This window comes from Podarcis erhardii, assembly GCF_964252035.2.
Source record: "Podarcis erhardii genome assembly, chromosome: 15".
In the NCBI taxonomy this organism is placed as follows: domain Eukaryota; kingdom Metazoa; phylum Chordata; class Lepidosauria; order Squamata; family Lacertidae; genus Podarcis; species Podarcis erhardii.
Window position 1 is genome coordinate 1,730,970 of NC_138505.1, and position 22,955 is coordinate 1,753,924.

At 45.2% G+C, this 22,955-nt stretch overlaps 2 protein-coding genes and 1 long non-coding RNA gene across 12 annotated transcripts in view; 2 read left to right on the plus strand and 1 right to left on the minus strand.

Annotated features, from left to right (window-relative positions):
• Nucleotides 1–22,955, plus strand: part of LOC309329837 (T-lymphocyte surface antigen Ly-9-like) — a 77,878-nt gene that overhangs the window by 7,796 nt on the left and 47,127 nt on the right. The gene's annotated exons all lie outside the window — the stretch shown is intronic.
• On the plus strand, nt 8,769–15,582 carry LOC309329925 (SLAM family member 8-like). 2 transcript variants are annotated; one of them, XM_081841161.1, is made up of 6 exons: nt 8,769–9,143; nt 11,901–12,242; nt 12,388–12,687; nt 13,657–13,782; nt 14,215–14,395; nt 14,863–15,582. In XM_081841161.1, the coding sequence occupies exons 1-6, from the start codon at nt 9,071–9,073 to the stop codon at nt 15,038–15,040; spliced, it is 1,200 nt and encodes a 399-aa protein (XP_081697287.1). In that variant the 5' UTR covers nt 8,769–9,070; the 3' UTR covers nt 15,041–15,582. The 2 variants fall into 2 exon arrangements, with proteins under 2 accessions (XP_081697287.1, XP_081697288.1); XM_081841162.1 differs by having other exon boundaries at nt 8,771–9,143; nt 14,215–14,315.
• LOC309330132 lies at nt 12,695–21,124 on the minus strand. 3 transcript variants are annotated; one of them, XR_014151296.1, is made up of 7 exons: nt 20,760–21,124; nt 16,453–16,773; nt 15,270–15,490; nt 14,639–14,671; nt 14,133–14,383; nt 12,990–13,840; nt 12,695–12,898 (listed from the first exon to the last, which is right to left on the minus strand). It is a non-coding gene; the product is annotated as an uncharacterized lncRNA (long non-coding RNA). The 3 variants fall into 3 exon arrangements; XR_014151298.1 differs by lacking the exons at nt 12,695–12,898; nt 20,760–21,124 and adding an exon at nt 17,367–17,468 and having other exon boundaries at nt 13,727–13,840; nt 16,453–16,805; XR_014151297.1 differs by lacking the exons at nt 12,695–12,898; nt 14,639–14,671 and having other exon boundaries at nt 13,727–13,840; nt 20,760–21,076.

Here is a 22,955-nt window from a genome sequence, read left to right on the forward strand (position 1 = left end):
CCAGAGAACCAGCACTCTCCTTCATCACAACAGTCAAAGAGGAAACTCCCCAAAATTAGGCATGAGCAGGTGAGATGAGTGTGGAATTGAATGAAAGGATGACTTGAAATAGCAATGGGAGCCTTTCATCTGTTTGGGAGCCACTTAACGCTTATAAAATTATTAACATATTTTTTTAAAAAAATAAAATAAAAAGCAGGTTACAAAATGGTGAGACTATTAAGCCACAACCTCACCTAACTCCTAATCAACCCATTGTTAAGGGTTGCACTCTCATTTTATTTATTGCATTTATTCTATTTCTAGCCCAACTTTTTTGCCAAAGAGCTCAAGGTGAAGTAAGTGGCTCTCCCTCTCGTCACTCAATCTGTGAAGTGGATTATATATTATTATAGAATTTATATACCACCCTATAACCAGAGGTCTCAGGCCGGTTCACAGAAAATATCATGAAATAGAAAATCAAAATAAGAACAATAACCCAATAACACCCCCCCAAGGTACTGAGAGGCTGTGACTGCCTGTGGCGTTTGCCCTCCTATGTGTGTGACATCATACTAGGTTCATAGGGAAAGGGTCAACTAATTGTAAAATGACTAACCAATGGGAACCCAGGGGGCAGAATTAACTGTGTATAAGGTTTAAGCACAGAGGGTTTTGGGGGGAGTTAAGAGTTGTTGAGAAGTCAGTCTGGAGTTAGAGAAGAGACAGAGAGGATAAATCTGTGGGTTGGGCTAGTCTGGTGTGAGAGAATTTGTTAAGAGGAGTCAGTCAAACAGTTGAGATAATCAGTCAGAAGGTATTAGGAAGGTATAGGCCAGTAAAGAAACTAAAGTTAAGATACTGACGGGAATATTATCTGAGAAACCATAAACTTGTTAATGTTTGTAAAATAAACTTGGGGGTTTTTTGGGTTCACTTTTAACAACTGTCTGGACTCAGTGTTTTACCAGAGAGTAACAGGTTGGTGGCAGCAGGGAAGCGAGCACAGTGGGGGCACAGGGATCAATAGACCGTTAAATGTCTGGGGACCCTGTGTGATCGCCACAGGTGAGTTATGAATGTAACGAACCAATAAAAATAAAAGCTCTTGACGAAGAATATCAGAACGCAACAACGTAGATGTCTTTATATTTGCTCTTTATTGCTGTCTATCTAACATGGAAGTTCTGGGAAGGCAATGCGGGGTGTGTGTGTGTGTTTCCCACCACCAAAGAATATTCATAGCCCCTCGCTCTTTCTCCAAGTCAGATGTGATATCTTGGGGAAGATCGTTACTTGTACATCAAGATTCAGGACATCTAGAGGAGAGGAGAGCAGAGAACGTGGACCAAGGAAGACTTGAGGAAGGAGGTGTCATCCACTCTCGGAAGGAAGCTCTGCAAAAGCTGGACTGCGGGGATTCAAATCAGGATCCGACCTAGTGGCCACTTAGCATTTCTTGACGTTGCATTGCCCCATGTTGATGGAAGGACAGGCCTTCACACAGGTTTGGTCAGAGCACACGGTGACGCAGGGGTTCCCGCACTTTGTGGCGCATGTCTTCACCCCGCTACAGGGGTTGGCGCACTTAGTAGCACAGGGAGTGACGCTCACGTTGCCGCAGGCATCCTGGCAGACGGTGGCGCATGCGCCCCCAGTTGGGGCTGGGATGGGAGCCATGCAAACTGTTGTGTATTGAGTCAAAGGATTTTATATCTGCATTATTATTGTCTGTATTTGCATTAGGGTAAAGTAACTGCCTTTTGGTTCCAGAGGGTACAGCTACTATTGGTTCATTTAAGCTGCTGTATTTGGATCCTCTGTCTTATTGGTTGCCTCCAAAAGGCAGGACTGTGATTGCCTGATATTGCTCCCTCCAAAATGTATCCTTTCTAGTTTGTTCCCTGTCCCTATAAATGTAGCTCTCCCCTCCTCAAGTTTCAGTCTTGTTGCGTTAATAAAGAAGTGTTACTAGAGAACTGTCTCCAGCATATTATGTCAAGAGAGCTGAAATCACAAACCCCACGTCACAACACAAACAGCCCCGCAGGGATCCTGGCACACAGAAGCGCAGTGACCCTTGCTCGGGGCCACGCAGACGGAGCCGCCAGAGGTGCTGCACACCATGGCGCATGAGCAGGAGCTTTGCTGCGGGGTCACACAGACAGAGCCGCAGGGACCCTGGCAGACACAGTCAGTGAGGTTCATGGCCAAGTGTGAGAATTTGAACTCTGACCTCCCAAGTCCTAAAAGGTAAAGGGACCCCTGACCGTTAGGTCCAGTCATGGCCGACTGTGGGGTTGCAGCGCTCATCTCGCTTTATTGACCGAGGGAGCCGGCGTACAGCTTCTGGGTCATGTGGCCAGCAGGACTAAGCTGCTTCTGGCGAACCAGAGCAGCGCACGGAAATGCCGTTTAGCTTCCTGCTGGAGCGGTATCTATTTATCTACTTGCACTTTGATGTGCTTTCAAACTGCTAGGTGGGCAGGAGCAGGGACCGAGCAACGGGAGCTCACCCCGTCATTGCGGGGATCCGAACTGCCGACCTTCTGATCGGCAAGTCCTAGGCTCTGTGGTTTAACCCACAGCGCCACCCGCGTCCCTTCCCAAGTCCTAGTCTGACACTAAAACCACTCTACCACACTGGCTCTCTTAGAGAAGCCATAATTTAAGAAATAACAACAACAACAACAACAACAACAACAACAACAACAACAACAACAACAACAACAACAACAATAACAATAATAATATCTGAGCAGCTTCCAAAAGAATATTAAAATACTGTAATACATCAAACATTAAAAGCTTCCCTAAACAGGGCTGCCTTCCGATGTCTTCTAAAAGTCTGGTAGTTGTTGTTCTCTTTGGCATCTGGTGGGAGGGTGTTCCACAGGGATCTCATTTTAAGAGTAATAGCTTATGATCAAAGCAATACAGTATTTACTTATTTAACCATCCATCTAGACTAAGGTTACCAGATTTTTTTCAATGAATCCGGGGACACTTTTCAGCTTCAATGGATTTTGTATGGGGACTGATTTGTAAATCTGGGGACTGTCCCTGGAAAACAGGGACGTCTGGTAACCTTAATCTAGACCCTTTTTAAAAAACCCTCAAACCCTCTTTAAACTTTGAGTTCCTTGTTAGGCTGTTACAGGCTACTCTGTTGCCTGAGACAGATCTGCAAATGATACCCCCCACATTCAGTGCTTTTGGTCACACATGAGGCAGAAATTTCCATAAGCATTTCTTAATGTTGTGGCAGTAAAATAAATGCAACAATAATAACTATGTGTATAGCCGTGGGGAGGGGGTAGTTGCTCCCTTCTAAATCAAGTGAATAAATAAATAAATAACTTAACTAAAACTAGAAATAATCAGAATATTTGAAACTGAAGTGCTCACTGAGGTCACTTAAATGTTGTTGTGGAGCAACTGGAAACCCAACTGAGCGATAGACAGAACTAGACAAAGGAGGATGACAGACAGGTTCATGCCCTAATAATGCACAGAATGACAAAGGGTTTTTGTTTTTGTTTTCCTACAGTGGAGGAACAAGGACATTGCCTCTGAGTATGTGCAGAGTGTTTTTGAAACCTTTCTCTGCTCTCACTCCCGCTTCCTGTCCGCAACAACACCCCCTTTCCAGAACACCGGAACCACACAGCATACAGAGAAAGGAAGGCTTTTTGTATGAAGAATTGAAGGGGGGGGAGTGAATTCAAAGGGGAGGCTGTTGCTATGATGTTTGTTTATCTGAGCAGGTAACACCAAGTCAGCCTATTAAGAGGATTGTGGAGGAACACTGAGCCACTTGAGCTCTCATAGCAGGGGGTTTACAATGGCTGCACTGGTTGCAACTGGTTGAATGCAGACTGTCTGGCCTGAGTGGCGCATGCTCTGGTTATCTCTCGTTTGGACTACTGCAATGCACTTTATGTGGGGCTGCCTTTGAAGGTGACCCGGAAACTGCAATTAATCCAGAATGCAGCAGCTAGACTGGTGACTGGGGGCGGCCGCCGAGACCATATAACACCGGTCTTGAAAGACCTACATTGGCTCCCAGTACGTTTCTGAGCACAATTCAAAGTGTTGGTGCTGACCTTTAAAGCTCTAAATGGCCTTGGTTCAGTAGACCTGAAGGAGCGTCTCCACCGCCATTGTCCAGCCTGCACACTGAGGTCCAGCTCCAAGGGCCTTCTGGTAGTTCCCTCGCTGCGAGAAGTGAGGTTACAGGGAACCAGGCAGAGGGCCTTCTCGGTAGTGGCGCCCGCCCTGTGGAACGCCCTCCCTTCAGATGTGAAGGAAATAAGCAGCTATCCTGTCTTTAAAAGACATCTGAAGGCAGCCCTGTTTAGGGAAGTTTTAATATTTAATGCTGTATTGTTTTAACACTCGATTGGGAGCCGCCCAGAGTGGCTGGGGAAACTTAGCCATATGGGTGGGATATTAATAATAATAATAATAATAATAATAATAATAATAATAATAATATACAACTTTGTTTCTGGGCACAGTACATTATATTCAGTTAGTGTTGAAACTGATGGAGGCCCCAAATTTCTGAAAGAGTGGCTCCTTCTCTACAGACCCTCCCAGGTGTTAAGGTCAGCAGAGGGCGCCCTGTTGACAGAAGGGATGTCCAATAATTCCAGTGGAGACAGAGACAGAAGAAGAAATTGCTGGCTTCCACTTCTTTGTCCCATCTCTGGAAGGGAGAGCAATCCAGTGAATATAACCAGGACAAACAATTTGCAATTGATTATGGTTCTTTCCTCATTTGCATTGCTTTCCTCCTGCATTGAAAGGGTTGGGGTGGGAAAACGTAACGACTTAATGCAATTACAAACGTTACGTTACCAGCAGTGAGACAGTGTAGTTTTGGGTGGAAGATGAACAGCAGTGGAATGGAAACAGTGGTGTAGGCGATAAAGACGAGGCAGGAAGGAAAACGATGTATTCCTGCATTCCCACTTGGCAGTTCCATCACTGTCAGAAGCTCAGTGGGTGGTGGTCTGGGTGAGCCCCTTTCTATATGGCAGCCCCTGAACTGCAGAACTCCTTCTGCACTAAAGTGTGCCTTAGCACCTTATTTATTTATTTATTTATTTATTTATTTATTTATTTAGTACACCGCCCTATACCTGCAGGTCTCAGGATGGTTCACAAGATAAATAGAGAGCCAGTGTGGTGTAGTGGTTAAGAGTGGTGGACTCGTAATCTGGTGAACCAGGTTCGATTCCCCGCTCCTCCACATGCAGCTGCTGGGTGACCTTGGGCCAGTCACACTTCTCTGAAGTCTCTCAGCCCCACTCACCTCACAGAGTGTTTGTTGTGGGGGAGGAAGGGAAAGGAGATTGTGAGCCGCTCTGAGACTCCTTCGGGTAGTGATAAAGCGGGATATCAAATCCAAACTCTTTCTTCTTCTAAATAGCTTTGCTGCATAGCTTCATACATAGAAGATGCATGACTTCCTCCAGGTCTTTCACGGAGAAGTTATTTTGTTCTATGCCATCTACCACTTTGGTTGACTCTGTGCTGCTCCACTCTGTCTTGAACAGTTTTGGGTTTTATTGGCATTTATGTCTTAATACGCTTTTGGTGATCTGTGTTATGTTTTACAATCTATTTATGTACCCTACTTTTTACACTGGTTTATGTTTTAGTTGAAATGCATGTTGATTTTATTTTTTTTTTGTATTCTGCAACATTTTTGTATTTTCGTGTCCAGAACCTGGTGTTGGTTTTATTTTGTATGGTCTAAGCTGCTTTGTGGAAATATGTGTGTGTGTGTGTGTGTTAAATGAAGCTAAGTATTTCATTTATAAACACCCCAAAACTGCACACATGCAGTCACACATTCCTAACAGATACAGTTCAAACGCACATATCAGACAATCGCTTAATACAAATCCTTAACAGAAACACTGCTAACACAAACAATGAATCAGGCAACCACAAAGCTCTCTCTCTCTCTCTCTCTCTCTCTCTCTCTCTCACACACACACACACACACACAGAGAGAGAGAGAGAGAGAGAGAGAGTGTATTCTGAGCATCTCTCCTCTCCTTCGTTCTGCCACTTCCTTCTGCTGTGGGCTGGTTGCAACAGCAACAGAAAACAAACTGGGTTGATGGTTACCAAAGAGCCAGAAAGTGCAGATAAATGTGTCAAAAGGTAACCAAGGGAGCCGATTGTTGTGTCCACAGCTTGGGACTCCTAGAAATAAGAACATGGACTCAGATGATGCTTTCTTAGATGAAGAAGTCTTGGAGTTACTTCCTGGCTGTCGCTGTGACCTCTGTATCCAGCAGTGATTTGGGCACAGAATCAGACACTGTGAGGGCACCAGATAGGGAACTGGGTTTCGGTTAGGGCTAAGAGATGGCAGTGGAAGATAAGGAGACCAGTATGTCTGAAGTGGTGGGACAAGGGTGCCCAGAAGAACCTCCTGGACCACCAGGGCCTGTAGGGCCAGAGCTTAGACCCTCATGGACATCTTTTCCTTTCACCAGAAGAAACCAGATGCCTTCAGCTGCACATCATCAGTCCAGGCGTGCCCCAGGAGGTAGGCTATGAAGTGAAGGAGGAGGTCCCATCTTCAGGCTAGTGGGTTGGCCGCACTGAAGTTCTCACAAGGCAGCAGAAGCATAAAGGCCTCTGTCTCCTCTCCTCTTTTGTTGGATAAAGACTCTCCTCCCTGCAAGAGAGGGGAGTGGTTGTGGCCGGGAGCCGGACTCCGCCTCAAGCAGGGGGCGTTTGCCCCCTGCCTCCCACTCACCTGGCTGGCGCCCACGCCCTTGGCCAGGCACCCAACCATAAAGACTCTCCTCCCTGCAAGAGAGGGGAGTGGTTGTGGCCGGAAGCCGGACTCCGCCTCAAGCAGGGGGCGTTTGCCCCCTGCCTCCCACTCACCTGGCTGGCGCCCACGCCCTTGGCCAGGCACCCAACCAGGTGCCTTCAAGGGGGCGTGTACAGCAGCCTAAATCGCTGCGGTGCCAGCCTCCAGCCCTCACTTTTCGTCATCCCATCACAAAGCACCCACCCTCCACTCCCTTAGAGCAGGGTTTCCAGTTTTCTTTTGGCCTTGCTATGGACCTTAGGTTGGTCGCCCTGGTTGTCCGGGGGGCCTGGTAGGAATTTTTCCACTTGGCATTAGGCCTTTTGGTTTTTTCGCCTACCTCGTAGCAATCGTCACAACCTTCATGTTATTGGTGGGTAGGTTAGGCATTGGAATAATGTGTTGTGGTGTGTCGAAGGGCTAGGTGTGGCAATCGCCTATGCCTTCAGTTTTTGGGTATTCCATTAAAGGAATCCGGCGGTCGTGTATTCTGTCCGATGCCTGCTTGGCGGGAGGCCATGGCACGACCCTCGGTGACATCAGGGGAGAGCTTATAGTTGGATTAGCATCAACAGGCTCCACCTACTGGTGAATAAACCCCCTTTGTTTTTTAGACTCACCCCTCTCTGAGTGGGTGGAGTCAGCTGACGTAATCCAATGCCTAAGCCAATACCTTTTCACTTGCTCAAAACAAAACAAATTCCTTCCAGTAGCACCAAAATTTGTTTTGTTTTGACTATGGCAGACCAACACGGCTACCTATCTGTAACTTTTCACTTGCTGTAATCAATAAAGTTGTGGCCTTTTCTTGCCCATTAACCTTATATCACATGTCCTTGTGTTTCATTCCACTGCGCAGGGATCGGGTCCTCGAACCACAAAGGTGCTCACTCTGAGCTGTCTGTGGTCCTGCAGCCCAGTCTCACCCTTTGCTGCTTTTCCTGTGAGTTCTGGAATCAGACTGGTGGTCTTCTTCCTCCGCCCTCCTCCCTCCCATCTGCCCTAGAGGCATCACCAATCATTTTGGTCTTGTGGGCAGAATACATACATGCTGCAACTGATTATTTATTTTGGTTCATTTCTATTCCGATTCACATTTCAACAGAAACTCTAAGCAGCTTATGGTTCCCAACGACAAAGGAATCAATGCCAGCAATACAATAGAAGTCCCACATGCAAAACCAAGTGATGCTCATCATCATTCCACAATTCAAGCAATGTAGTTAAATAAATATCATTAAACCATGTATAACGAAGAACCATAAAAAAAAAACATACAGAAAACATCAAGATATAGCAAGATACATCAAAATGCAATGTAACAGCAATATATTTCGTAAGTGATTTTAATTAGTTTTGAATGTTTCAAACAGCTGTTTTTAAGCTGCTATGATTGATATGATAAACCCACTTTGAGGTTGTTGGGCTTTCTTGCAATCAAGCAAATTTTATGAAATCAAAAAAAATTTAAATTAATAAAATTAAATATTTTTAAAATCCGTAAATATTGCTCCCAAATAAAAACCATGTAATGCAATTACTGAACCCATTCACACTACGCAAAACTAGTCTCAGCACACAACCCCCCACTATTCACAACCATTTTGCGTTACAATGGAATAGAAATATAGTACTTCTTAGAAGCCTAATTTTGTGGGGGAAGGAGCTTTTGGACATCTGTGCACCCACAGACAAAGCACTGCGGTGATGGTGGTGCTGCGAAAATAGTAAGTTGTCAGCTGTGAATTTCTGTTTGCAGAGGCTTCCGGGGGACCTTGTTCCCACCTTGGGTTCGGGAGACCATTCCTCAAAGGTCTCCATATGTCTCTCCCACTGCTATAACCTGTGGGAAGGTAGGAAGTTTATCCTGGGTTCACTTCCACACTCTGACCTCCTTTTTTTCAATACTCCCCTAGTTTCTATTTTTACCTTCAGTTGATCATTTCTTAATGTACAGATCCAGCATGGTAGCTTGGGTTTAGTTTTCTGCTTCCGTTTGGATTTGGAGGGTTGGCTTGTTGAGCAGCAGTGATCACAAACATCCCAGGGGAGACAATTAAGAAAAAGGGGTGTGCCTTTGCCTTCGGTCCAACCCAGAAGGGCTGACCCAAAAAGGACAAACCCCTTTGGCGAGTTCTATGTCAGCCCCACAGGACACGACTCCTCACAGCCTCCTCTAAAGAAACAAGCGAGCAGCAAAGGGTTTGTGTGCAGTGGGAGAGCTCCCCACACCTGAGGCCAGGGATGGCTGTGTTGTGCACTAGCAAAAGTCTCAAGACCCTTCTTCTCTGCTGCACGTTAATCTGCTCCTATTCTGGTAAGTTGACCAAGGCTTGCTAAAGCCTTAACACATCGGAATTTTTAATGGGGAGTGGGTGTTGAAGGAGGAAACCAGAAATATATGTTTCCATGCTTTGCAACGAGGAGATAGATAGACGCTTATCAGCTCCATAGCCGCAAGGAGTAACCACGACTTCAGCTTCTGTTCTTTGATCACTTGTAACAACAATGGAGCTGTGAAGGTGGAGACCTTTGGCGAATCAAACATCTATTGCTGGGGGGAAAAAGTGAATAGGATGAGGAAAGGTAGATTGAATGGGCTAGAAATCAGGGGTGGGCTTAGCTGTAGAGTCTGTAGTCTATCGTAAAGCTTGTGTTTCTTTAATTATGCAATATATAAAGCTATACGACTGATAGTTCCCAAACTTTCTCTCTAATCATGGGGAAATAAAGATGACACAGTTGTAGAATCTTGTTAGATAGAAACATCTTCAGTTTTGCTGAGAAGAATCTTACTAATCTGTCTTTTTAGTTCATTTTCAAGAACAGAACTATGGTTGGGTTTCTTTCTAAGCTTCAAGTCTAGAGCAATAAAAATATATTATCTTACTGGGTTGAAAGAATGAATGAATAACAATAAAAATATATAATTTGCATTACAAAACATAATATTATTGAAATACTTTGACTTTTCCAAAATGGTAGACCCAGCTTTAATTCCTACCCATCCATGACCTCTGAGAAAATCCTCTTGAATTTGACTAGACAAAAGGAGTCCCTTTCCAAAATTCTACTTAGCAAATTTTGCAATCTGGTTCTTAAAACTGAAATGTTCTCAAATAGCCCCACAACATATAAAATAAAAATCACAATTAAGTAGAACTCTGAGCAGCAAAAATGAAATAAACAGCTGCATCAGTAAAAGCAGCATTTTTAGTTTTTTCATGAAATATATTTGAGTGGAAACATGGCGGTTGGAGGTGGAGGAAGAATCCTCCTTTGCTAGCAAATTGTGACTAAAGTTTTACTTCTACTTCCATGGTTCACAGGGATCAAATTCCTCACATGTAAATAGCAGGATGTAATCAGATTTGTTTTCCTCTCAAGCACTGAAATTAAGAGCTGTCCTCTAGGATGTTTGATTCACTTTACTGACTCTCCCTGTTTGTAGCTCGCTTTGTTTTCATAATTGCAGAATTGACATGCTTTGTCCTGAGTCCTGACTACGGTTCAGTCTCGATATTAGGAAATCACATGGGAGCTAAATCTTTCTGGATGTAGAGAGGATAATGATTCAGCTATCACGTAGAGCTGAGCTGGAGGACTCTTTTGGAAGGTACACCTGGCTCAAAAACATTACAGCATTGCTATAAATCCCCTCAATTTTACACTGACTTCTAGTTCATTTCTGTGCTGTTGAAAGAGTTCTAGCTATTTCACTGATGACATCAACTTCAAAAGACAAAGTTTTTAATTTAGATAAGCACTTCCCAAAGTTTTTTGGGCCACCGCTGCTTGGTTCCAAAAGTTCAACTGCAGTGCCCTCTACACTATAAAAAGCATTATTCAGAATAACAATTTGCATGATGTAGAAAATAAGGAAGATAATAACACTACAACATTCGAAACAGTAACAATTAATTACACCTTTATTCAAAATCCAATTAAAACTACTTCATCAATTCAACTGATTTAGAATCCTAGAACTGTAGAGTTGGGAATAGTTGTTTAAAGAACATCAGAATCTAACAAAGAGCTTATGTAAATACCAAGATTTACTAAGAATACAGAAGATTAAGGCTTGATTCTGTGCCCCTACACTGGCTTCTCATCTACTCTAAGACTAATGTGATTCCCTTCACGGCCCTCCATGGCTTCACCCCCTAATCTCCCAGCCGATGATCTTCATTCCTCTGGTTAATGATGTTAGGTGTGCAAACATGATCATTCTGTGTCGTAGTGTTTCTGTCCCACCTCTGCTTTGAACATGGTACCCACCCACCCATATATATAGATCCCACATCGATTTAGGGGTATAAAAATGAATGAGCAAACTCAAAACCATTTCATGAGAGTGGATTTCTTTGAACTGTATCAGATACTCCAAAGTTAAGATTTTGCTGAGAAATATATGAAGCTTTCCAACCACTGCAAATTGGGCTGGCCTGGAACACAATGGAGCTAGTAATTGCTGGTCCAGAGTTCCCCCAGGTATCTTTAATTTATTTTATTATAGCCAAGTGTAATAAAAACCACTGCAATTCTCCTGGTGTGGTTCTTTTGTCTTTAGCTGGTGCTAATTTTAGCCATGTTCAAATAAATAAAAGGATGTCACATAGAGGAGGGAGAAAGGTTGTTTTCTGCTGCTCCAGAGAAGCAGACACGGAGCAATGGATCCAAACTACAAGAAAGAAGATTCCACCTAAACATTAGGAAGAACTTCCTGACAGTGAGAGCTGTTCGACAGTGGAATTTGCTGCCAAGGAGTGTGGTGGAGTCTCCTTCTTTGGAGGTCTTTAAGCAGAGGCTTGACAACCATATGTCAGGAGTGCTCTGATGGTGTTTCCTGCTTGGCAGGGGGTTGGACTCATAGAATCATAGAATCACAGAGTTGGAAGAGACCACAAGGGCCATCGAGTCCAACCCCCTGCCAAGCAGGAAACACCATCAGAGCACTCGATGGCCCTTGTGGTCTCTTCCAACTCTAGGATTCTAGGATTCTAGGATTCTATCCAGTAGACATTTGATTGATTTGCCACCTTTCCCATTCTTTCTCTCCACTCCTTAAAAAAAGGTGCTATAAGCAACTCATCACAGAATCCGACCCTGCGTCAGGTGAGCGGGATCCTGGGACGATCCGTCTTGCTTCCTGCCAATGTCTCATCGGCAGAACGATTGGCCTTCATTGAGTGGAACTTTCAGTGGAATGGCATAAGGGTGCAGATTGCTAAGTTCAGGAATGAGAAGCTGGAGCGACTGGATCCAAACGACAGGTTTGGGAAGAGGATAGAAATTGCCAATGAATCCACACTGAGGATCAAAGATCTGGAGATGGAGGACAGTGGAATATATGGAGTTCGTGTGACATTCAGTACAGGAACGTTGAAAGATCATAAACTCTGCCTCACTGTTTATGGTAAGTAATTATTTTGCCATCCTCATCTGTTTCTTGTGGAATTGGCCGTAGGAAGGGATGCAGGAGTGCTGGTTCTATCAAGTTACTGGCATTCATGGGGAAAGGGGCACAGAGGATGTGTCTTTTTTCATATGTTTTTCAACAGAGCCCATCCCAGAGCCAAAGATTCTCCACAAAGATGTCTCCAAGACTCCAGATGGTTGCAATGTGACCCTACAGTGTCGGGTGCCTGGAAAGAGGGGATTTGATGTATCCTGGAAAAGAGGGGACACCCTCAGGGACTTAGACGATGGGTCAGACAGGTACCACCTCACAGAGAACGGCAGGGACCTCCACCTGTTCTGGAAGCTCAACTCTTCAGAGCCCACCTACACCTGCCTGGTCACCAATCCAGCTGAACAGAGGAGCAACTCCTTCAACTTGCTCGACATCTGCAAAACCCACAGTGAGTAATTCTCCATGTATTTTATCCAGTTTAAACAAAACAGAGATTTCTACGCAGAGTACATACAATAATATAAAATAATTATTAATAATGCATGGATAAAATAAGCATTAGTGGAAAAACTACTCAAAGTATACACAGCTAAATATGTGGCTGGGCACATCTGCAGAAATTTTAAAAAGGTTTTAGTGGGCATCTAAGACAGCAAGGGCTCTGACACTGATGTTTCCACAATCAAGCAACATATATATTATGAAATAAGTTTAACAATGGTTTGTTTGTTAATTGCGTTTATGTCCCACCTTTTTCTCCAAGGAGCTCCAGGTGGCATCCATTGTTCTCTCCATCCTTATTTAACCCCCATAAGCCTGGGGAGTAGGTTAGGCTAAGAGGCAGTGGCAGGCACCCAAGGTCACCCATTGAGTTCACTTTGAGGTTCCCAACAATTAAGCAGTATATATGAAATATACTCGGAGTTGAGAGAGGATTTCATGCTCTTTATTCAGCTCATAGTGGTGAGGAGGAATGGAAGCTCCATCAGAATGTCTGCTTTATATACATTATTTACACAATGGGCCCCACGTGATTGGCTAATTCTGGGATTCTCCTGTAGGCCAAACAAGTTGCGGATTCACTTCCACCTGGAGCTGGATTGGGTGGCTCCTGTGGACCAATCAGACTGCTGCATTCTGGACCCTATTGTTCTAGGACCAATCAGACTGCTGCATTCTGAACTCTATTCAACTCAGTACATAACAATATACATTCATGAAGTGAAATAAAATAAAGCCCGTAATCTGTGTGTGCTGCCTGGATTGGTTTATAGTGATAGAACAGAACCCAAATACTTCCTTAAGAAGAAGCAGCAGCTCATAAAGGCAGGTGTTTTTAACCATGTTTATCCTGGGATTGGGCACAGAGGCAGTTGCTGTCAATTATCTCTTGATGGACAATTGTGGCTCTCTGCAGGTAGCTCTGGATCATCCATCTCAGGTCCTCTGCTCTGGTTCGTTGCCATTGTGCCTCTCCTCGTGATGGTAGCAGGTCTGGGGTTCTGGCTATGGAAGAAAAGCAGGAGAGATCTATCTGAAAGAGGTAGGGGATGTCTTCCTTTCCTTGCCCATCTTTGGCCAGCCAGCATAGCCACAAACACCTTTTCCTACCAGTGTGGTGTAGTGGTTAAGAGCGGTGGACTCGTAATCTGGGGAACCGGGTTCGCATCTCTGCTCCTCCACATGCAGCTGCTGGGTGACCTTGGGCCAGTGACACTTCTTTGAAGTCTCTCAGCCCCACTCACCTCACAGAGTGTTTGTTGTGGGGGAGGAAGGGAAAGGAGATTGTTAGCCGCTTTGAGACTCCTTAAAGGGAGTGAAAGGCGGGATATCAAATCCAACTCCTCTTCCTTTCCTTGCCCATCTTTGGCCAGCCAGCATGGCCACAAACACCTTTTCCTTCCTTTGGTTTCTTCTGCAAGGCAGGCCTTCTCAGTGCAACCAAATAAACTTGTCTAATGTCTCACCCCTGCAGCTGTGGCCTCTGTGAGAGGAGAGGAGGGGTATGTCAGTCCTGGGCTTCACTACGCAGAGTTCCCCAAAAGATGGATCCCTTCAGAAGGGGGTGAGAGCCAGGTGAGAGCGAGATGGTCTTGCATGGTGGGACTAAAAGAGAGACACTCTGCACTTGGGGAGCTCTTTAGCTTGAAGAAAAGGTGAGAAAAAAGCGTTTAAAATTAGACATGGTTTGGAGAAATTGGATTGGGATAAATCTGCCCTCAAAACAATAGACCTTGTGGGAAATGAAGGTGGATTTTAGGAGATTCAGGACAGGCAAAACAAAAGACTTCTTCAGTGCTAATGGAACTCACCCTGGCAAAAGACGGTGAAATTCCATGGAAAAGGAAGATAAGGCTATTGATAGCTACTAGTCACAATAGCCAGATTTATCTACTCACCCTGGAAGCTTATGATAAAGGGCAGGTAAAAATCTTATGAATGAATGAAGAAAAGAAAAGAAGTTGCTACCTTTTGCCTGATCCCCACTCCTGTTTTACAAACACACAGCTACCGGTAATTTCCCCTGGCTGAAGAGTGGGTCTCCTTCCCTACTAGCTTTTCCATGTAAACACACAAAAGATACCCTGTCTATCATCATTTTTCCTTTTCATTTTCATTTCAGGAAGCCAGTCATCTCTCTGCAACCCCAGATCAGAATCCTGAAACAAATTCTCCAACTATCTACAGCCAGATCCAAACAGATCACTGAAACAAGGTCAAGCTTCAATTATTGGGAGCGAAGGTTGACTGGGCCCTCTTCCATTGCCTCAGTCCTGGAACAGAGAGCTTTTGTGGGGTAGATCTGAATGGAGAGCTGGTGGTCTAGTGGGCAAAAGGTAGACAGGAAACTTCTGGTGGATCTGTGGGTGAACAGCAATGGCTCGAACAGGATTTCTCCGACTCCTAGTTGTGTGATGACAACAGCAACTAAAAGACCCAGTGATGGAGTAGAGGCCCACAGAGATCAGGATTTCTATAGCTTCTCAGCGCAGAGCATTGGGCAGCCCACTGTCATTCAACCTGACCTACCTCACAGTACTGTTGCAAGAAGAGATGTTTTTGGCATCCAGCTGTCTTGAGAGACAATGGAGTGCACCTCCGGGGGTGAAGTCACATCACTATGTTAGCAGCACCAAAGTGACCTCTCTGGGGTGCAAGCCTGGGCAGTGCATATTGAGGTCCTGGGCTGCCCAGGTGAATAGACACCCCTCTCAGGTCCAAAGAAGAGCATAGCAATAATCTCCTTAAAACTACAGTCCCAGGAAAAAAAGGTTGCGAGAACATAGTTGTTCCTGATCCCTTCTTTCTTATAAATGTTAAAATAAACCCTTCCAATGGCTCAGTTTGCCTTGTCTTCTTCTTAAGAAAATATCAATATAGAGACATTAGCACAGGTCTGACTTTGTCTAAGGCAGCTTTCTGAGTTCCTATGCAGAAAATGCAAAAGAGGACAGACTTGGATCTTATCCACACCTCTCCTTAAAATGGATTGTGAACCCCTTGTGCATCTTCTAATTCCACCTTCATTCCTCCAACTCCTGCTTCCCTGTGCTTTCGTCTTCCCCTATGCTTTAGAAATCTGAATAGGAGAGCTGCATTGATTGCATGGGACATGTGCAGATTTACAGATGAAAAAATCTGGGGTGTCAGGAGTGGAAGGAGAAGGCCGAATGGACAAGGGGGGAATTAGAAGATGCACGAGGGGTTCATAATCCACACTGAGCCAAGGAATGGATGGGCCCTGAGAGATGGATGTTGAGGTCGCTGACTGTTTCCTGTGGCCATAAGTCCACCCTTGGCTTTCTCCTCCCACGTCTCAGATATAGAAGATATCAGCCGTAGTTGTAGCTGTGTTATAAATATCAACCTGTGAGAACAAACCCTCTTCCTGCAGTTTAAATGTCAGAGAGCCTAGGTGCAAAACAGCAGGCCAGCAAATACTAGTTAAGGTTGCATCTATTTCTGAAGTTTATCTGACCACATCATCTCGCCTCTGACACGTCTCTTGTGCTGCATCGGTGAAGTTTGCTTGTGGTGCACCTTCTGGGATGTCCATTTCAGTCATTATTCCGGGGGGGGGGGGGGCTGAACTGATTTCCCCCCTTCCTGACCGTGTTTGGTTATACTCGGCTATCATTTTATAAATTTCCCTAAAGAGATCCTGTTTTATGTTTCACAACTAGTAGACCCAAACAGTGAAATTTTTACTTACTGTATACATAAAGGAGGAAGGTGTGATCTTGAAACACTTTTGTAACAAATCTCACACAAACTTTATATGCTCTACTGTCCTCTGTCTCCAAATCTTTGATCCGCAGAGTGGTCTTGCTGGCTACTTTCAGCCTCTGCCCAAATCTGTCTGTTGGATTAGACCCCTCCGGTTTTTCATCCCTGAATTCAGCAAGCTAAAATGCCAAACCAGCTTTTCCCATTTGATTCTTTCCACGGCTTCTACTGAGGGAATGTTTACAGCAAGCAAGGATCCCATCCACCCGACGCAAGTAAGGATTGTGCACTGCATTACTTGGAAATCCTATTTATAAAAGAGAAAGGAGAGAGGGAAGACTTACCATATTTTTTGCTCTATAAGACGCACCAGACCACAAGAGGAGGGAGAAAGGTTGTTTTCTGCTGCTCCAGAGAAGCGGACACGGAGCAATGGTTCCAAACTACAAGAAAAAAGATTCCACCTAAACATTAGGAAGAACTTCCTGACAGTAAGAGCTGTTTGACAGTGGAATTTGCTGCCAAGGAGTGTGGTGGAGTCTCCTTCTTTGGAGGTCTTTAAGCAGAGGCTTGACAACCATATGTCAGGAGTGCTCTGATGGTGTTTCCTGCTTGGCAGGGGGTTGGACTCAATGGCCCTTGTGGTCTCTTCCAACTCTATGATTCTATGATTCTATAAGATGCACCTAGTTTTTGGAGGAGGAAAACAAGAAAAAAAATATTCTGAATCTCAGAAGCCAGAACAGCAAGAGGGATCACTGCGCAGCAAAAGCAGCAATCCCTCTTGCTGTTCTGGCTTCTGGGATAGCTGTGCAGCCTGCATTCGCTCCATAAGACGCACACACATTTCCCCCTTACTTTTTAGGAGGGAAAAAATGAGTCTTATAGAGGAAAAAATACGGTATGTCCCAATAAAAAATGACAAAGGCACACTGTCCATGACGCTTGAGGCTTCCTCCTTGCAAAGGAGGTTGCAGGTTTTGCAAGGTACAACCTGCATCCAGTCATTGCCTTTGCATTTGCCAAAATATGCATCACCCATTCAAATAGTCAATGCTGCTGGTAACCCTTACAATCTGGGATCCACATTCTGTCTACACTAGGGAGCATCGCTCACAAATCACAAAGGAATCAGTCTAGAGGACACATGGAAGGAGGCCCCTGGGTCGGCTTCAGGTGTCCTGCTGGGATGGCCTGGGACTCGGGCTCGGACTTGGAACCAGAGGAATCTCAGTCTGCACCGGATCCTCTGCCTCAGGGGGTGTCTGAACCAAGTCTGGGGCCTGATCCTGAAGAGTCCCAGTCTGCACAGGTACCCCAGCAACAAGCACCAGCTGGGCCGAGTCAGGGGCCTGAGCCTGCCCTGGCTCCAGATGCGGGGATTCCCTCGTTGCCTCCAGCTGGGCCATCACTTACTGCTGCTTCACTACCAGTTGGGTCAGGGGAGGCTGAGGCAGCCCCTGGGTCTAGTAACCCACCAACATCTCCCGAGCTGCAGAGACTAAGGTCTGAGAGAAGGAGAGACCTGAGGACTCGCAGGAGGAGTGCTCACCTTCGGGCGAGACAGGGAGGTGAGTCACTGGGGGATCAGGACTGGCCGTTACACTGACAAAGATAAAAGGCTGTCGGACCCCGCCCCAGGTTGCGGGAGCAACATTGCTGTTCGCCAGAACTTGCCTGTGCCTGACACCCTGTGCCTGACCTAGCCTGCCTTGACCCTATTGGACTGACTCCTCACGGAACCCTTGGATTCGGGACTGGACCTGGACTGCGTGGCTCAGGCTACCCCCGGGCCCAGCACACCTACCAGATTCCTGCCCTACCTGTGGTTTAGACAGTCAAAAGCAGGAGCGTTAGCCAGGCTTTTTGACTCTATCCTCCTCACAAATGTCCTTTGTCAGATGAGATGGGCTCCACCTTGCTTGGTTCAGCCCCTCCTGCTTTGATCACAGCCCCTCAGCACCCCCCCCCCAACCACGGCAGTTTCCATTGTTTGGCCCACCAGCTTCAATCTTACTTCCCTTTTAGGCTAGAGTGCCATTTCTTTCTGTCTTTTTGCTCCAACAAGCATTATTTTCTGCACCAGCCTCATGTCACTGATGGTGGATGTTCTGCCCAAAGCCTCAAGAAATCAGGCCCACAGCCAGTCGCTGTAGATTGGTCAGAATGAGATGGACCCCTAGGGTCTGACTTGGTGTAAGGTAGCTTTCAAGTTATATAATGCTGTCAGCATGGAAAACCCAGTCACAACATCCCTGCCGGGTGGACCATCCAGCCCCCACTTCAGAATGACCCATGAAGAGGATTGCAAGGCACGCTGTATGTATTGATTTGTGGGGAGGGGGGGCAAGGCATATTTTGCAGAGGGCACACCCAACTTAAAGGCCAGTTATCTCAGTTGGTTAGAACAGGGGTAGGCAACCTAAGGCCCAGGGGCCGGATGCGGCCCAATCACCTTCTAAATTCGGCCCGCGGACAGTCCGGGAATCAGCGTGTTTTTACATGAGTAGAATGTGTGCTTTTGTTTGAAATGCATCTCTGGGTTATTTTGGGGGCATAGGAATTTGTTCATTTCCCCCCTTCCCCAAATATAGTCCAGCCCCCCACATGTTCTGAGGGATGGTGGACTGGCCCACGGCTGAAAAAGGTTGCTGACCCCTGGGGTTAGAATATGGTGCTAACCATGGGTTCAATCCCAGTATGGGCCAAGGACTGTAACTCAGTGGCTGAGTAACTGTCTTGCAAGCAGAACGTCTTGGGTTCAGTCCCCAGCTTCTCCAGATAATGTTGGGAGAGACTCCTGCCTGAAATCCCAGACAACTGCTGATAGTCAGTGTTAGACATTACTGAGCTAAATGGACCAATGGTCTGATTTGGTATAAGGCAGCTTCCTGTGCTCCTATGTTCCGCATTTTGCAGGACCTACAGTCATACCTTGGGTTAAATATGCTTCAGGTTGAGGGTTTTCAGGATATGCTCCGCGGCAACCCGGAAGTAACAGAACGCATTAGTTCCGGGTTTTGCCACTTGCGCATGCGCAGACACTCAAAATGACATCACATGCTGTGGTGTTTGCCTCCTAGGTGGGTCATAAGGAAAGGGTTAAATGAGTGTGATGTGATTGGCCAGTGGGAATGCAAGGGGTGGAGTAAAAGTTAGAGTGGGAGGTTTTGAAAGTCAGTTGAGGTTTGGGAGTTGAAGAAGGAAGAGGGAGGATTAGGTGTGGGTTGGTCGAGTTGTATTGTGAGAGAGTGAGAGGAATTGTTAGGTGGAGTCAGATAGATAGTTGGGAATAATCAGTTTGAAGTTGTTAGGAACTAAGATTAAGAAACTGCCAAGAAAAATTAACTGTAACCATTAGCTTGTTCCTGCATTTAAAAATAAACTTGATTATTTGTTTATGTTAACAACTATCTGGACTCTGTGTGTCCCCATGAGAAGCGGGGTGGTGGCAGGGGAAAAAGCAATCACAGTGGTGGCAGAGGGTCAATAGACCGTCAAACGTCCTGGGGCCCTGTGTGATCGCCACACATACATGCACGGAAGTGGCGAAACGTGACCCGCGCACGTGCAGACACACAAGTCGCATGTTACGTTCTACTCAGGATGTGAATGGGGCTCCGGAACGGATCCTGTTCGTATCCAGAGGTACCACTGTATTGTGTCATCATCACACATAGAGATGCGTGTTACGGAAGCAGGATAATTTCGATAGAAGGAAAGGATTGTTGGGCTTGGTGTAAAGTAGCTTTCAAGTGATATAACTCTGTCAGCATGGAAAACCCTCTGATTGCTGGGCTTGAAGGGTAAAGTCTCCTGATCATGGAGATGTAGGATATGGGGCAGGGTCCCCCCCAAAAAATTGGGGTTCAGAGACATATGAACATTCCTTTCAGGTTCTGGGATCTGTGAATTTTGCTTCTTCTCTTTTGTGAACTTTTCCCCAAGCATCTGGCTAATGAGAATGCTTTTTGTTGTTGCTAAACTTGGAACACTACCCACTTCCTGCCCATGTGGGCAGTGCTCTCTTCCTCTCAGCAATTTGGTTTCACTCTTGAGTTGAGACAACTGGGAATCACAGAAGCCCTTTGTTAACTTCCAGTCCTTGCCAACAAATCATAGCTCACTACACTTCAGCAGAGACACAATGCTGGATTTTTCTCAGAGACCACCTCTTCAGAATATTTTTGTGTTCTTCCTTTGGTACGTCCCTGACTACTTGCAAACCCCACTACTACCCCTCAATGCACGGGGGAGAGAGATTGTGAGTTTGGTCTGATGTTGGTTACTCACACTCAGTTAGGGCTTCTTCTCTTGAGCTTGGAGCACCTTCCAGAGCACCCTCACTGGAACCAGGTTTTAAGGATGCTTCAGCAGAAGGCTTTCAACAGCTTAATTTCATGTGTGTGATCTTTGTTACTGAGCTGAATTTGGGGGATAAGTTGTATGTCTGATGAGAGTGATCATCATCCCTGAAGGTGTAGATGAAATGGGAGAAAAACACTGGTCAGGGTAAGTGATGTCAAGCTGAATGCCTCTCAGGGCAGAAAGGTTTTCCTGCAGGATTTTGTCCTGGAACCTGTCAGCCATTGAACAATAAAAAACAAAGATATGGTGTTTAAAAAAGTGAGCAAGAAAAGGGTTTTGATGATGTTGGTGGAACAATTTCTACTCTGAACTTGATATTAGCTTCATCTCTATTTCATACGTACATACATACAAAAGTGCTTTGATTTTAGATTCCATCCTTGCTGCTTAGAATAACTTTGTGCTGGTTTAGAGCTTTCTCTGCTGAATTTTCCATAAAAGTTTTGTACAGCTCTGATTTTGCAAAGGCCTTTGAGGATTAGTTACAATAAAATGGAATATAAAACACGTGGAATAAATCAAATTATTTTGTGCTGCTTGTTTGCTTCCCTGAGATTTGACCTTGGATTTAAAAGATCATTTTATTCATGAGTGAGGTTCAGACATCACTTTGCTACATCAGGATAAGGAATGGAGATATTTTTTCAGAGTGATGCCTGGGTCAGAAACATACAAATATTGGAGCCAGTCTAGTGTTTAATTCTGGCTTGTGGAGAAAACTGAATGCATACCAGCAATAGTGTTTGTCCTTAAACATTTATGCTAGATATAACACTCTCTGGACTACATCAAGTAGACTTCAGTATTTTATTTTTAAACATTTTACTTTTAATGTTTACCTGGATCAATTTTCTTTCTGGGTTTTTCAAGTTTCGATAGCCTCTGCAAATGATGCAGCCCTTTGCTACACTGCCGGAAAGAAGCAAACAGGATGTTTTTCTTGCAGAAGTTCCATCTTCAGACTATTTTAAGCCCCTGAAGACAGCTAAGAAATTCCAGCTGGTCCAAAAAGCAGCAGCCGACTTCTGCCTGCGATTCCATTTGTAGTTGTTATTTAGTCGTTTAGTCATGTCCGACTCTTCTTGACCCCATGGACCACAGCATGCCAGGCAATCCTGTCTTCAGGATTCCATTTAGAACTTGCATAACATAGGACCCTCCCTATTAACTTAATTCCAATCTGCTTTAACTGTTTTTAATATTTTATATTTGAATTTTTGTAATCTGCCCTGGGATCTCTTGGTGAAGAATGGATATGGATGCAATAATGATACTAATTTGCCCCTCTCTTTGTATCCCCCCCCCCCACACTAGGCACGTTAAGCCAAGCAGTGGAGAATCCAGCCTATCAGGTGAATGGGATCGTGGAAGGATCTCTCTCATTTCCTGCCAATGTGTCCCAAGGAATAACAGTAGAGAAAATTGAATGGGACTTCCGCCCAAAAACTGGTGGCCTGGGCCTTAGGCTTAGTGAATACAGAAACCAGATCACCCAAATCCCACTGACCGGTTTGGACCATGGCTAGACATGGCAAACCGGACAATGCTGAGGATTAAAGACTTGGAATTGAACAACAATGGGATATACAGAACTCATGTTTGGTTTACAAAAGTGCAGTTTCAAGCACACTCTTTTAACCTCTCCAGCAGCAGCAGCCACACCTGAGGCTCCCTATATTCCTGGCCAGAAATTCTCATGAATTTTGTGAGCAGGAGCCTTCCCTTTTTGTGAAATTCTCATGAATTTTGTGAGCAGGAGAACTTCCCTTCTTTTAAGAAAGCTCCCCCTCACCAATCTCAGGGTCAATGTGGTTTGACACTTACTGAGGGCTCACATGTCACAAGAGCCCCCACCCCACCAGGCCTTCTCCTCTTTCCACCACTGCTTTCTCTTTCTGGCCCAAACAATCATGGTGGTTGTCAATGGCCCAGCGGGTGGGGGCGCTGGCCAGAGGAGGCTGGGGATAGTAAGGAGCTGCCCATGCATGATGCCCCAGAGGGGGATCTTGAAGGGCTTGAGTGTTCATTTTGCACCTTGGTTTCCTTGTATTGAGGTATAATCTTTTTTTTTTATCCACCAGGTGTTCTTTAGTTCTCTGGTTCTTCTTTGAACCTCAGCCT